Source organism: Coenobita brevimanus, chromosome 55 (genome assembly GCF_032717465.1).
Source record: "Coenobita brevimanus isolate Jiangsu-jjx chromosome 55, ASM3271746v2, whole genome shotgun sequence".
Taxonomy (NCBI): domain Eukaryota; kingdom Metazoa; phylum Arthropoda; class Malacostraca; order Decapoda; family Coenobitidae; genus Coenobita; species Coenobita brevimanus.
Window position 1 is genome coordinate 62,993,972 of NC_137008.1, and position 13,693 is coordinate 63,007,664.

The 13,693-nt window shown below is 39.2% G+C and overlaps 1 protein-coding gene across 1 annotated transcript in view; it reads left to right on the forward strand.

Moving 5' to 3' along the window:
* Nucleotides 1–11,913, forward strand: part of fab1 (1-phosphatidylinositol 3-phosphate 5-kinase fab1) — a 72,994-nt gene extending 61,081 nt beyond the window's left edge. Inside the window, exons 28-33 of the mRNA XM_080273757.1 lie at nucleotides 1,408–1,582; nucleotides 3,128–3,269; nucleotides 4,328–4,459; nucleotides 6,699–6,856; nucleotides 10,436–10,637; nucleotides 11,652–11,913. Of these exons, the coding sequence (XP_080129883.1) occupies nucleotides 1,408–1,582; nucleotides 3,128–3,269; nucleotides 4,328–4,459; nucleotides 6,699–6,856; nucleotides 10,436–10,637; nucleotides 11,652–11,848 (1,006 nt within the window). The 3' untranslated portion in view covers nucleotides 11,849–11,913. The remainder of the gene's footprint in view (nucleotides 1–1,407; nucleotides 1,583–3,127; nucleotides 3,270–4,327; nucleotides 4,460–6,698; nucleotides 6,857–10,435; nucleotides 10,638–11,651) is intronic.
* Nucleotides 11,914–13,693: the final 1,780 nt, after the last annotated feature.

A 13,693-nucleotide genomic window follows, 5' to 3' on the forward strand; every position in this document is an offset into this window, starting at 1 on the left:
TTCACGTATGTGGTAAATTCGCGAATACATTCTGCCCTTGTGTGCACATAATTATGCATGTCTACTAAGTATATTACATCTGAATAATACTGTTTATGCATTACATACACCTTATAAACTAGCATAAAGTATGAAAAACAAAAAAAATGTAAGAAATTTAACACTGAAACCTGACAAGCACAAGCGTAGGTGGAAACACTTCAGCAGTCTAGTGCACAAACTCTCACTGCCTCCCATATGCTACATTCTGCCTTCTTTATTGTCCAAACAGTTGACTCATTCACCCCAAACATCCGGTTCCAAGCCAGTTCACAGGTGTAGGTGAAGACACTTTAGCACAGTCTGGTGTACTAGCCCTCACTGCCTCCCGTATGCTACGTTCTGTCTTCTTTATTGTAGGAACAGTTGACTCACCCCAAACACACGGTTCAGAGACAATTCACCATAAAGTCAATTCACCATCAAAACATGGACAATTCCGTCATTCTATAATTATACTTTTTTTTCATTCATTCATTGCCAGACGCCATGTATCCCAAACGGGGTGGCCAAGGGCTTAGAGTTAATTGTTTTACAGGGAGGCGCACTAATCCTCCACCAAACCCACTTGACACGTACTGATTAATTAATACTTTAATAACTAATTTTCAGGTAGATTTTATATCTCATATAAGTAAAAAACTAGTGTACTGTACTTGCTAAATAAACTGGTATGTAAATAAATGACGGGGAATTGTCGCCGACATTCCTCCCTTAAGTTTGTCCAACACTTTAACTTTCTCTGTCAGCAACATCACTTTACAAGTCCGATTTGGTGTGTTACCACATGCATCACTAGCACTAGGCTTAGGCCCCAGGTTGGCAGACAAGGCAAGCAATCACTGGAAGGCAGAAAAATAAGCCACAAATAACGATTCGCGAGTCACGCATGGTTCGACCATCGGATTCAAACTGACTATGTGGTCAGACCGACCTTCCACACACACACACACACACACACACACACACACAATGTATGCACAGAGGCAGCAGGTAGGCATTTTTATATTTTATTTATGTCTCTTGTATATTAATATTATTTATTTGAATACTATAATTTTATGTTTTAATTATTGTTCGAAAAATACGTGGATAACCGAAATCTCGTGAAAAAAGTTCGCGTGAATTAAGGGGTACCTGTATATATATATATATATATATATATATATATATATATATATATACATACAGTATATAGTACTTATACTGTATGTATATATGAGAAGTGAGTATAACTATTTTTTTTTCAACATAGTATAAACCCAGGTATTTGACTAACGTAAGGAAATGTATACATATTGAATTAATACATGTAGTAGCTGCACAAAAATGTCATATATGCTATAAATAATTCATTCATGTTCCCAGATCTGGGGATAAAGAATCTCAGCCACCATCTGAAGGAAGTCATGAGAGTTCAGTTTCTGAAGATTCAGATTTTCACATCTCAACAGCTGCTGCTGATTCAGAGAAAAACAAGTTGGTCAAAGATGTACATATAGAACTGCAGTGGAATGACCAACATGCAAAATTTTACTGCAAGGTAAGTGTTACCGTTTTTATATGATTTTTTCAGGTGGCAAAAGAGCAACACCTTCCTTCTCCCTACCTTATTATCCTGCACTCCTCTTTCAGACATACCCAACCACACAACTCAGCCATCTTCATCACTCCATGAATTATTCCTTCCTCTCTGTCTGTACACTCAGTGTCACAGGATGGTAGGTAGTGGCAGCTATCATCCTTCTCTCACGTGATGTATTTGCAGCCAATTTTTTCCTTCCTCTTTCTTATTCTGTCTCTGTGTTTGTCTTCCTCACTTCCTACTTCTCCCTTTCGTCTCTGTCACATTTTACTACTCTTCTTTCCACTTCCGGTGGCTCTCCCCTGTGTGACAAGCCTAGTGGTTTCCTGTTCCTGTAACCCAGAAAATCATTTACAAGACTAAATGGTAACCATATAACCAAATTACGGGGTGAAGTGGATCCTGCTATTGTGCCCCTTTTATTTGGGTAGAGAAACACATATGAGGTGTCCATTGAGGAACCAGTTCTCCACTTTTCCACATTGAATCACTGGAGGGGCAGTAGCTTGCCTGCAATTGATAGATCTGCTTTTCCTGATAGGCTGGGGTTGATCAGTAGCAACAACCACAATTCAGTATCTCATAAAGTGCATCAAACACATGACGTACATCCATAACTTTCCCTCAGTGTATTTCTCTCAGTCTGTTATTAGTTTCCCTGGCACTTCAGGAAAATCCATTACTGGTACACTCACAATTAAGAGTTCACAGACACTTTCCTTTTGGATGTGGGTTTTAAAGTTGCTATATGGAAATTTTTTATGATATATGAAGCGCAAAACAAAATTGTGCAAAAGAAAGATACTTGCCAGTGTTCAGGGGGTAATGAGAAAATGGAAAACAGGACACAATGCTGGCAGGTGATTGTTGGTGAACTTTTGCTCTGCATAGTACATGTATGTTGTTTATAGAACCAGTACCACTCTTCTATTCAGATCCCCCATCACAAAAACACTAATTCTTTGGCATATGCAGTATCACTCTGCTTTCAGTATTCTTTGCAGATATGAATGATACATCATCCCCATTCACTTTTTTTTTTTTTTTTTACCATTATCTGGTTATATGGTTACCACCCAGCATTGTAAATGGTTTCCTGGTATCACCCATAGGCAGAAAGAAGAGGGTGGCTTTACACTGAGTGACAAGCCAAATGGTTTCCCGTACACCAGGAAACCATTTGTACTACGCTGAGTGGTAACCATATAACGAGATTATGGCGCTTGGTGGTTTAGTGGGTGACTGAGGCTCTTCAGTTGAATTGAGCCTGTACAGGTTTATATCCGTGGGGTGGTTAGCGTTGCACACGTAATGCCACTCAGGGATGAGTGAGGCTGGTCACTGTCATCATAAATGTCTGGACCGACTTGCCTAGCCCTGGGCTTCTATGCTCCTCATGAGGCAACACAGGATTAGATGGTGATGATATATTTAGTGCTGACCTTTAATTTGCAGTCATTTTTCATATTTTTGTGTCTAAGAATTTTTATGAACTGTTTCCAGATATTTTTTGCTGAACACTTTCGACAGCTGCGGAAGATGATATTTCCTTATGGAGAAGAAATGTACATACGTTCTCTGTCACGTTGTATTCTGTGGGAGGCTCGGGGTGGGAAGTCTGGATCTGTATTTTGTAAATCACGTGGTGAGTATTTAATGCATAATGTGATATCAGTTTTCATATCAGATAATTCAGATTATGAATGGTGAGTGAATGGATACATGACTGATTTAGTAACATACAGTTGCTAGTACATTTGCCTGTATGTATGCCTTTTCCTGTTTCTGAATTTTACTTATACAGTAAGACCTCACTATAACGGACTAATTGAGGCCCAAGCCATTCCAGAAAATGCAAAATTCCAATAAAAGCAACATCCTGACTTTCCTGTGCTAACCCGGACTTTTTCTAATATATCAGACATTAGTCCGGATCACACGAACGGTTTTTAAACTGTTTTGACTACCATTGTGGTACTGTACTACTGTACATCACTACATTAATCAAATGGTCTAATATCTGTATATAATAATACTGTACTGTACACCGATAAACATGTCTTTTATTTACCTTATTGTGATGAACATAGCTGAAGTGGTCAGGCAGTCCGGACTGTTTCTTGCTTTATCGGACTTTTTCCGATATACAGTACAGTATAGGAATTTAGTCCAGTAGCTCCTCGATTCCGTTAAAAGTGAATTCTGGTCTATTGAAGTCCATTATATTGAGGTTTTACTATTTTTCTGTAGGAAATAGATTTTTGATAATGTTGATGAAGGTAGGGTAGTTTTTCTACAGGAATTCAGGAGCTGGGGGAAACAATATGTAGAAGGTCATAAAATAGGGCAATTTCTACATTTGGTCAGTTTGAGGGAGTTTCGAGATCACAGCAACAAGAAACTTATGTTGGTCTATTGGATTAAGTGCTCCAGCTGTATGTAGCCCAGTAGGTTTTCAGTCCAAGAAGTGGTTGGAACTTACAGTACTGCTCACATAATGGTGCTCATATGTCATTTGCTGCATGTAGCCAGATTGATCATCATAGCTTTGGACTCCTATGATTAGGATCTTGTTGGGCCAGTAAAGGATTGAATGATGAATGAATGAAACAGAGTAAACTTGAAAATTGAAATGTAGGTTGTAATATACAGTATATTTGAAGATGCAGATATATACATAATACTCGGAACTGAACTTTTCAGATGATCGTTTTATCTTGAAAGAGATGTCCCGCTTTGAAATGAGTTCTTTTCTGGATTTTGGCCCAGCCTATGTTCAATATATCATGAACTGTGAAAAGGAACAGCAGCCAACTGTCTTGACCAGAATTGTGGGTAAGTTACTGTGATAACTGCAGTGCTCAGAGATTTCTTATTAGTAATACAATTACTCTGTTTTCCTGCAGTATAGGTTATTATACCCTAGAACCTGGTGACTTAGTTTATTGTTTTATTCATGTTACCTTCAGATGATCTTACGCAAATGAGGAAAGACTTCTGATAGTGAAGGAGTTCAAGTGGGCTATATCTAATATCTTCTGTTTGAAAATCTCTCATAAGCTAAATACAGATGACCCTAAACTTTGTGGACCCCAAAACAATGGACTTCAGATTTAACAGACATCGTCCGTAGGTCCATTACCCCTGTGGACCAACAGACAATATGGCAAGAGTGTATGCTGCTTTGCAAAGCATCCGCTGTGTGGCCATTAGCGTGCTGCCAGTCACTTTTTCTGGCTCATCAGTACCAGATCGACAGTTCGTGTCACCATGCCTCCCAAACCTGAAAAACACACACAAAAAAAGGTGAACCTCAGTGTAACTCAGAAGTTGGTGCTGATTCACAAACTCAAAAATGGCTCATCAGTGGCATGTATGTGAGGAGTATGGAGAGTAAATAAAAATGACAATGATGCAGGGATTCAAGCTGTTTTCTTACAGACTTACTTTACTTTCTCAAGGAAAATAGTTTTAGTACCAGATACATCTCTGGTGATTAACATTTGATTTTCAGTCAAAAAATATTGGAGAGCAAGCAAAATACAGTATACCTACTTAGCGATATTACAGAAAGTCGCCTGAATGTTCCTGATAATGTGTTTGCTGCCAATCCCACTGACTGGACGTGACATCAGTACACCAAAACAAACTCACATATTTACAGTTTAAAACCATAGAGCAATGGAAGCCTACTAGAAGAACTGAAACCTAACTGGGGGGCTTCATCCCTCAGACTCCGTAATGATTACATTCTGCCCAACAGCGTGCAAAGTAAAATGTGCTTAAGTAAATTTGTGGTAAGTGGGGGCACACACAATCAACTCATTCGATGTAGTGCTGCTCTCAGGTGTTTGCCCTTTCCTCTCCTCCCTCTATTCCTTCCTTCCTTTTCTGTCTTTCTTTACTTCATTCTTTCCTCATCCCTCAGCCTAAGGGTGACTTTACGCTCCCTCTTCTGTCTTTCTTTCCTTCATACTTTCCTCTTCCTTCTGCCTGTGGGTGACTCTACTTTGAGTGACAGGCTGAATGGTTTCCTGTACACTAGGAAACCATTTACTATCCTGGGTGGTACCCATATAACCAAATTATGGCCCCTGATGGTTTAGTGGGTAATTATGGCGCTCCAGTCGGATTGAGCTGGTGAAGGTTTATGTCTAAGGGGTGATTGGGGTTTATTGCTTACATAATGCCACTCAGGGATGAGTGAGGCTGGTCACTCTCATCTTTAATGTCAGGACCAACTTGCCTAGCCCTGGGATCCTATGCTTCTCGTGGGGCAACGTAGGATTGGATGATGGATGGATGGATGGATGTAAATTTTGCATCAAAACAGTGTCGTTCGTTGAGCGTTCATTAATCATGGCCCAGTCGTCACATGACCATGCGATAGTGAAGGTAGGTGCGATCTTATAACAAATCTTTATATAAATCACACAGGAGACATCCATTAAATTATGATACAAGTTAGTAAATTATCACTCGGCAATTAAATTGCCACTTCACATTCCTTAAAATATGATACGCAGTATTACGTACAATAATGGAACTTCCTACAGTATTTTACCAACATTTTTAAAACATAAAAAAAATAAATAAACTATATTCGCTAATCAATAGAAAACAATAAAGGATCCTGTCAGCGCTTCATTCCGATAGGAAATCTAGAAATACCACATCACTGTCGTACATACCGTAGTTAATCAACTTTCAAGGTGAGTGGGTGCTATTTTTGTTAAAGTGCGTATATATTTTACAGGAACACACTTTTTTCAGAAATGAATTGGTCTTCCCCCTATTAGTCTGCAAATTTGAGGGTCAGCTGTATATTCATCTGAAAGTAGCAAGAATAAAATATAAACGGATTATCAGAGTGAAGGAGCTAAATTATTATTTTAATAGTACAGTACTGTAATATGATATTTTATTATCAATGATCAGATTTCATTGCTTTAGCCTTAAATGTGTAACATACTAGAAGGCTAATATTATATGCACTGTAAGCTACTCAAGATGTTATGTAGCAATAATATGTTCCTTGAAGGTAAATATTATTACGGTTGTATTTTTTTTACAGGTGTTTACAGAATAGGATACAAGAATACCACAACCAATAAGGCACAGCGTATGGATGTTTTGGTCATGGAGAATTTGTTTTACCAACGAAACATCACTCACAAGTTTGACCTGAAGGGATCAATTAGAAACAGACTTGTGAATACATCAGGAAAAGAGGTATAGTCTATGGACATAAAGATGAAATTCAGTACAATTGAGCTTCAGTAATTCTGCATGATTGTAGCGTTTTTTCCAAAATAAATAGTGGCAGAATTATCTGATATTCAGAATCTTCCTTGTAAAATCTGCATAATGAATATGCAGGAAATGCTAAAGTCACAAGCGTACTTAACCCACCTTTTATTTTTGTACAAGTGGTTCAGATGTTTGTTCAGAGCTAAATAGGATTTAATGGAATATCAGCTTTGTGCTAAGCCTTACAGTGTACTCTTGTCTGAAGACAGTATCATTGCATCAGCACTTTAAGCAGTTCCTCACCAGTTAAATCAGCCTAAAGTCATGTATTTCCATGAAGGATGTTCCATTGTCTGTTATTTTCTTATTTGTCAATTCACTGAATGGTATCATGTTTGATTATAATTAAGCCCTTCTGAAAAGCAGTGCTTACTTTTTTTTCCCCTCCTTGTTTCATTTTGTTTTGTTTTTGAAGGCTCCAGCATGCCTGCATGCATTGGCCTTGGTCACCTCATGGGGGCTGTCCATGCTGCTTGATCACTAGCAACCTCCCTATTTAGTCCATTATCCTTGAGGTCACACATAATGACCTCATCCCAGGTCTTTTTAGATCTGCCTCTCACAACCCTACCCCTAACATTAATACTTCTCTCTTTCTGCACCCAATTATCATCCCCCATCCTCTCTACATGTCCAAACCACCTCAGTCTACCTCTTATCACAACACCCATTCTCTCCAGTCCCATCCTACCTAGCCCCCCCAGGCCTCGTACTCAGGGACACACTGCACAGCCACCTAATCGCTGTCATTTCTGTTTGTTTGAGCCTACAAATATCCTCATCCTTTACTGCCCAGGTCTCACCACCATATAACATTACACTCCTAACACATGTTTCATACAAAGATGCCTTAGCATGGAGGGAGAACCCTCTCAATATCAGGAGAGGCAACAACTCCCTGAACTTCCAACCACTCACTCTAGCCACAGAGCTGTCTCCAGCCCCGCCTCCAGCACATAACATGTCTCCCAGATAACAAAACTCTTCCACACACTCAAGAGACTCACCAGCAAGTTCAGTCCTTTCATGCCCGACAGTCTCCACCTGCCCTCCCTCACACACTGCACACATGAAATCAGCATCATCTCGCAGTCTACCTTTAATACCACTACATCTCTTATGCAGCCACGTATCACAAACACTGCACAAGATGTAAGTACTTCCCACCCCCTTGTGGCAGATTGCACATGGCCACTCTCCCTCTTCTTTGACAGTACTGCCAACAGCCCTAGAGACCATCACTTTTGCTTTATCTGCATGCAGTCTCAAGCCCTTGTGCCCCATACCATTTCTCCACTTCATAAATCTTTCCTCAGCCTCCCTTTCATTCTCTGCAATCAACAGCAAATCATCAGCCTACATCATCTCCCATGGGAGCCCATTTCTGAAGTCATGTGAGAGGGCCTCCAGTACCTTGATAACAACAAGGGGCTCAAGACCTACCCCTGATACACACCAGACTCATCACTGAAATCTCCATTCATCCTTACCTGGGTGCAGGCACCCACATACATAGCCATAACCACCCTAACCAGCCACTCCTCGATGCCAAGGTTTCTCATTGTCCACTTCACCACCTCTCTAGGGACTCTGTCAGAGGCCTTCTCCAAATCAACAAAAACAAAGAACAGTTCCATTTTCTTTCCTATATGTTTTTCCTGAAGCTGTTGAACAATGAATATGGCATCAGTGGTCCCTTTGCTTGGTATAAACCCAAACTGCATCCATTCAATATTTACTCTTTCTCTAATCACACCTTCTAGAACTCACTCCTTAACCTTTATTATCTGGTCCAAAAGCTTTATTCATCCATCCATCCATCATCTAATCCTGTGTTGCCCCATGAGGAGCATAGGAGTCCGGGGCTAGGCATGTTGCTCCTGACATTTAAGATGAGAGTGACCAGCCACACTTATCCCCGAATGGCATCAAATGAGCAGCAAACCCCAACCATCCCTTGGATATAAACCTGCATAGGCTCAATTCAATTGGAGTGCTTTAATTGCCCACTAAACCACCAGGTGCCATAATTTGGTTATATGGTTACCACCTAGCATAGTAAATGGTTTCCTGGTGTACAGGAAACCATTTGGCTTGTCACTCAGTGTAGATTAATCCCTAAGCAGAAGGAAGAGGAAAGAATGAACAAAACAAAGAAGAGAGAGTGTAAAGTCACCCATAGGCAGAAGGAAGAGAAAAGAATGAAGGGAGTAAAACCAGACAAGGAAGGAAGGAAGAAGGAAGAGAGGAAAGGGCAGACACCCAAGAGCGGCACTACACTGAGTGAGTGGATGATGGGTGTCCCCACTTACCACTAAAGATTTATGCCTTCGTAATTTCCTCTTCCCGGGGCATCACCCTTTTCCTTGTATACATTTACAGTTACACTCTTCAGCCTGTCATCTGGGACAACACTTTCATATATAATCGCATTTATCTCATCAGTGACCAACCCCTCTCCTGTGTCTCCTGAGGCTTTCATCATTTCAGCAGTCAGCTCAGGCACAGCTGCTGCCTTCCCCACCTGCATCCTGCCTACTGCCCTGCTCACAGTATCAGCGTCAGTCAAAGGCCAAGGGCCAAACACTGGATATGCTGGCTCCAAACCTTCCCTGTCCCAGTCAAACTCCTCACTCAACAAGCAGTTGTAATGCTCTCTCCATGCATCTTTAATATCCCCATTATTTACCACTACCTTCCTTAGTAATTCTTCACAAACTGCCTATGTATGATATTCATATTTTCCTTCTTTATCTGATGTGCAACCTTAAATATCATATTCTTCCTTTTCACACTATTTAGGTTTTCAAGTAAAAGTCTGTGAGACTCAGACTTTGCCTTTAAACCTCATTTCTAGCCCTATGCTTGGCAGCCAAGTATTCCTCTTTGTTACCACCCTTTTTCCATTCCCGGAAAAGCCTTGTTTTCGTCGTCTGAAAAGTAATTCTTACTTCTTTTTTTTTTCCTCTGCGTGATTCAGCATCAGAGGTCAAACATTTCTTTTCATTATAATGGTTCAGTAAAATGTAAGTGAAATAGAGAAAATTCCAAAATATCAGATGCCAGATTAAAGTGATTCTTCTGTTTGCTAAGTGGTTTTTAACTTTGATATTTCCATTTCATATACTTTTTTGAGATACAAGTTCAGCAATAAGGAGATAAACACGCAAGTGCAGAATACCTCATTATTTCATTACTATTTAGGTCATTGCTAGTGGAGTAATGAAAGGACGGGATATGCAGTGGTGTTGTAATTTAGAATACTATAGTCATTTACTGATAGACCTGTTGTGACTGGTTGTTGTTTTATGGCTGGGAATTCTTTACCTTCTGTAAGTGTAATTTCAGGTTGTTTTTCTTTGTTGCATATGAGAATATCTAAATTATAAGAGGTAAAAAAGTAATAAATTCACATCATTGTGTAAGGAGACTAAATAGACATGTCAGTATGCTGCTGTGGTAGTGTGGTTCAATAATTAATGTGATCTCTCACCATTCTAGGAATCTGACTTGGTACTTCTGGATGAGAACCTGCTGCGTATGGCATGCTCATCACCACTGTATGTGCGTCCCCACAGCAAGACTGTGCTTAATCGGGCCATTGCCGCTGATACAGTCTTCCTTTCCCAGCAGTTCATCATGGACTACTCTCTTCTCGTTGGCATTGACAGTGCAGCTAATGAATTAGTGATTGGAATAATCGGTGAGTATTGTGTGGCTGGTTAGCTAGTTGTAATTTTTTTTTTATGGTCTTCATTATATATATATATATATATATATAATGAATTTTCTAATTATTAATGTTTTCTCTTCCTGGGGGTGGTTCATGTAAAATAGGGAGAAAAAAGTAACGTCATGACACAGCACACACATGAATTGCAAGAATTTGGGTAGCTCTGCTAATAGGGTGAATGGAGAGATTGTAAATGAAACTTTGTTCTTTGATTCCTCCGAGCTTAGAAACTGTTCCTTAGGTTTTCTCCACCCAGTATGTAGAGAGCGCAGTAGATATTGCTAAGATGATTTTATAATGTGCATTTACATTATTATCTTCACTGTCCAGTGCAAAATCATTCAGAGTGCAGGGCTGCTGCTTTATCACTTACAAACCACCTCTTAGCACAGGGTTCGATATAAAGGCTAGCTCACTTACAAGAGTTAGAAGTGCATGCTGAAGTGCTGTTCCATAATGGCTATGAAGGGACTCTAACTCTTTGTAAAAGGGAACCCTACCTGCTTTATGTATGCAAACTGTGATACTGTATATTAGTGAAACATGCACTTTAAGTGGGAATTGTTTTTAAATTTGAAGATCCTAAAATTAAAGTGGTGAGACAAATTTGTAAACTACAGTGAACAGAAAGCATGTGAAGATTTTAAGTGGATGCTTAGGCATTGAGAATGTTCATGAGGTGATGCACTTGGGTAGGCTGTGGTAGTTTAGAGATGTGGGGAAAATGTATGGGACTACTATAGTGAAGTATAGGCATAAACATGAAAGGAAGAGCCCCTGTGGATAGACCAAGGAATATGTAGGATGATGTCCTGAGAAGTGAACCCAAGGTTAGCTTTGAAGGCTGGTTGAAAAACATGACTCATGCAGGCATGGAATACCACCTTTCAGAATGTATGTATGAAATAAAGTGTGCTTCATAAATGTAACATGTATTGTGGTTGTACAGTGTAATTTAGGATAATACTGATATATCCCTTACAGACTACATTCGGACCTTCACTTGGGACAAGAAACTGGAAACAATCATCAAAGGGAGTGTGTTGGGTGGTGGTGCTGGGAAACTGCCCACAGTAGTGTCCCCGGAGGTGTATCGCACCCGTTTCTGTCATGCCATGGATCGCTACTTCCTCCTTACCCCAGACAGATGGACTGGTCTTGGACTGGGGGTTGATCCATAGAAATAACAGGTATGGATCAGTAGAAGCAATTCAGGTTCCATTTGTGATACATGGTATATTAGTTTAGATGTCTGGTGTGGAAATGTCAGATATTATTAATGCGAGGGGTAGATTTTCTTCCTTAGGGTCCATGTGGGTATGCTTTTTATTATAATAGTGTATTTTAGTTTATTGCACAACTGTTTTGAGAGTTTTTGAAGCTAAGATATTGATATTGAATTTTGCACAAACTCAGTATTTCTTATATAAATAAGATAATGAAAAGGAAAATGTACTTATTACTATAGTTTACTTGTAATGCTCTGTATGATAAATCCAGGTTCTTTGATCTCATCTTGTCTGCATAATGTCTGATATTTACTCACTTTCTTTAACTTTTCAGCTGAGAAAAATAATAATGGAGAAGTCCAGCATATGTACAGTAAATACAGTGCTCTTTTATTACATTTGATGCTCTCTCATAACATCACAAGGCACTTAGTTAGGAACATCTATATCATTATTTTGTCCATCATTAGCTTCATTCCATCACCATAACTTCTGATACAGATTGATGAGCTGAGTTTGCAGAGCTGAAACAGCCTGCATAATGATGTACAGTATTCAGAGTTTTTAATAGTTGTTTTTAGATATTTTTCCTTCGTTCTTTCCTCTTTGTTTTGCCAATGGGTGACTCTACACTGAGTAACAAGCCAATTGGTTTCCTGTACACCAGGAAACCATTTACTTTGCTAGGTGGTAACCATATAACCAGATTATGGCGCCTGGTGGTTTAGTGAGTAATTAAGGCGCTCCAGTCGGATTGAGCTGGTGCAAGTTTATATCCAAGGGGTGGTTGGAGTTTATTGCTCACGTAATGCCACTCAGGGATGAGTGAGACTGGTCACTCTCATCGTAAACGTCAGGACCAACTTGCCTAGCCCATGGCTCTTACACTCCTCATGGGGCAACATAGGATTGGATTTTAGATGTGAACGTGATATGAAGTGAATTTTAGTTTTTCTCTCAGGAGAAATGGTACTGTATAACATCAATGAAGCATAACTCTGAAAGCATAATTATTCATATGTAAAATAGTTCATAACCATAGGGTGCATTACTATGTATGCTAGTATGTCGTACAGTTGAACACATCTAGGAATGTTGTGGTACAAATAATGTATTGAATGTTTTATCTTGTAATTCAGCTCAGAGTGTTGTCTGTGATGTAAGGTCACTATTCTTGTCTTCATGCAACTAAAATATTCCTCAGCATGTAGCCTACCTATTCAGTTTTCATCCATTATTCCATCTACTCTCATGGCAAGGAAGTCTGTGTGTGCTTTTCTTACAAGGCTTTTCTATTTCACCTTTCCACCATATTCTTAAACATTCCCATCAGTGTAGGGTTGGTGCCTTCGTAGTAATGTCAGTAGTGAAAGCATTAACAGCATTGCCTTTACTGTTACTGGAGAATGGAGAAATATGTAGTTTGGGAAGTGTTGCTAATAGTATAGTCTTTGTTTTGTTTGGTACTGTGGTGATACAGCGATATCCACCAAACTTTAGCTCTCAGAAATTAGCATTTTTACTTACTGGTTACTTTGAAAGAAAGTAATGTGTACGTGCATGGAAATAGTGCTGCATATATGGTAAGTTTTTAAAGAATTTTTATTATGCTGCTGTACAGATCTTAGCATTTTTTCCATATGCTGCATTATAGTTGAGAAATACATTGCATTTCCTCAGATTGTTGGTGGTGTACAGTAGATTTTTTTTTTTTTTTTTTTTTAATTATTATTTTTTTTTTTTGCTGTACTGGAAAGTTGTGTGTGTAAGTTACAGGTACTGGTATATTTTAATTAC